This window comes from Squalius cephalus (genome assembly GCF_949319135.1).
Source record: "Squalius cephalus genome assembly, chromosome: 11".
Taxonomy (NCBI): Eukaryota; Metazoa; Chordata; class Actinopteri; order Cypriniformes; family Leuciscidae; genus Squalius; species Squalius cephalus.
The window spans coordinates 31,199,534-31,201,289 of NC_137132.1; the positions used below are offsets into that span (position 1 = coordinate 31,199,534).

General features: G+C 48.8%; 1 protein-coding gene across 1 annotated transcript; it reads right to left on the reverse strand.

Annotated features, from left to right (window-relative positions):
* Positions 1-258: 258 nt before the first annotated feature.
* On the reverse strand, positions 259-1,659 carry LOC307167858 (zinc finger BED domain-containing protein 5-like; the record flags this gene model as incomplete). Its single annotated transcript, XM_079887162.1, has 1 exon — positions 259-1,659. The coding sequence occupies one exon, from the start codon at positions 1,657-1,659 to the stop codon at positions 259-261; it is 1,401 nt and encodes a 466-aa protein (XP_079743288.1).
* Between the last annotated feature and the right edge of the window lie 97 nt (positions 1,660-1,756).

Below are 1,756 nucleotides of genomic sequence, written 5' to 3' on the forward strand. Positions count from 1 at the left end.
GCACATCGTCTCGAACAAACTCAGCACAATGGACAGCTCTCTGATCAATGAACGACAACGCTTTTTGTTCACGGAACGCATAACACATAACAGTCAACTGCATTTAATGCATGTGATCAGATCAAATAGATTTGCATTACTTTTTTTTCAGCCACATAAAATTTCAGATTTTAACAGCCAACAAAATGCACCATTCACGTCATTTGCACGTGTCATTCAGGTCATTTGATTTTTAAACTTTGAATTTAACCGCCCATATCAGTGGGAACAATGAGGACGCGCTTTTGATGCGCAGAGGTGTTCGATGCGGGGCTGCACTGCAGAGAGAAATAAACGCAAGTCATCCTCCACCTGCAGCCTTGATCTGTATTTGTTTTTAATCATGGTCAGTGCGGAAAACCCACACTCACACAAGTAAGTGGAGGTGAAGGGGATTAGGACTTTCATAGCCTTAGTGGAGATCTGGCGGAACTCGCTCTCCACAGACAACCAGAAACGCGTGATCGGCATTTCTACCAGTCTCTGCTTCAAGTCCACATTCGAGCTGAGATCGACCAGGGCCTCCTCCTCCTGCAGGCTCAGTCCATCGCTGGGTGTGGTGGGGAAAGAGAACGGATTTCTCACCCACTGATTTCCCATTGCGTCCTCTCCAAAATACTCGCCAAACTGTTCACGCAACCCATTCAAATGCGCAATGATGACCGGTTGGACAGAATTAAGAGGCAGCCCTGTCTTCTCCGCAACATCCTCCAGGGTTGGGAACATTTCCACAGAACCTCGTTCAACTCGAGCACACCACAAGTCCAGTTTTTTTCTGAACCCAGACACTTGGTCGTGTGCCGAGAAGACGTGGCACTCTTTGCCCTGGAGAGAGGTGTTGAGGGAGTTGATCCTATCAAAGATGTCAGAGAGATAGGCCAACAAAGCAAGCCAGTTCATATCTGCCAGATGTTTAGCCAGTGGGGAGTTAATCTCGGTGAGGAAGAGGAGGACTTCTTCGCGCAAATCGCACAGCCTGGTGAGGACTTTGCCCCGAGAGAGCCACCTGACCTCGGAGTGCAGGAGCAGCTGCTGGAAGTTAGCGCCCATCTCATTGCAGAGAATTGAGAATAGACGGGCGTTTAAGGCACGGGATTTAATTATGTTCACAATTTTGACAGCCTCATCAAGAACTGCACGCAATTCTTGGGGCATCCTTTTTGTTGCTAAAGCCTGACGATGGATAATGCAGTGCTTCCAGACAGCCGCAGGGGCAACTGCCTGCACCTGTTTTACGAGACCGCTGTGACGGCCAGTCATTGCTCTTGCCCCATCAGTGCATATCCCACAGCACCGGCCCCAGTCAAGGCAATTGGACTGATAAAAGTTATTCAAGGCCTTGAAAAGTTCGTCAGCTGTTGTGCGGGCAGGTAGAGGAACGCAAAAAAAAAATTCTTCCTGCACACTGAGGTCTTTGATAAAGCGAACGTACACCATCAGTTGAGCACAGTGTGCGACGTCAGTGGACTCATCCAGCTGAATGGCATGATAGGGGCTTTCACGAACACAGTCCAGGACCTGCTCTTTGACATCAGAAGCCATGTCTGATATTCTTCGCTGGATGGTATTATCAGACATGGGGATCGCGTCAAGTTTAGCAGCAGCTGCTTCCCCCAGCATTACTGAACACATATCTCTAGCTGCAGGGAGTAGCAATGTTTCGCCAATGTTATGGGGTTTGCCTGCCTTCGCTATACGTAGCGCGACACGATACGAT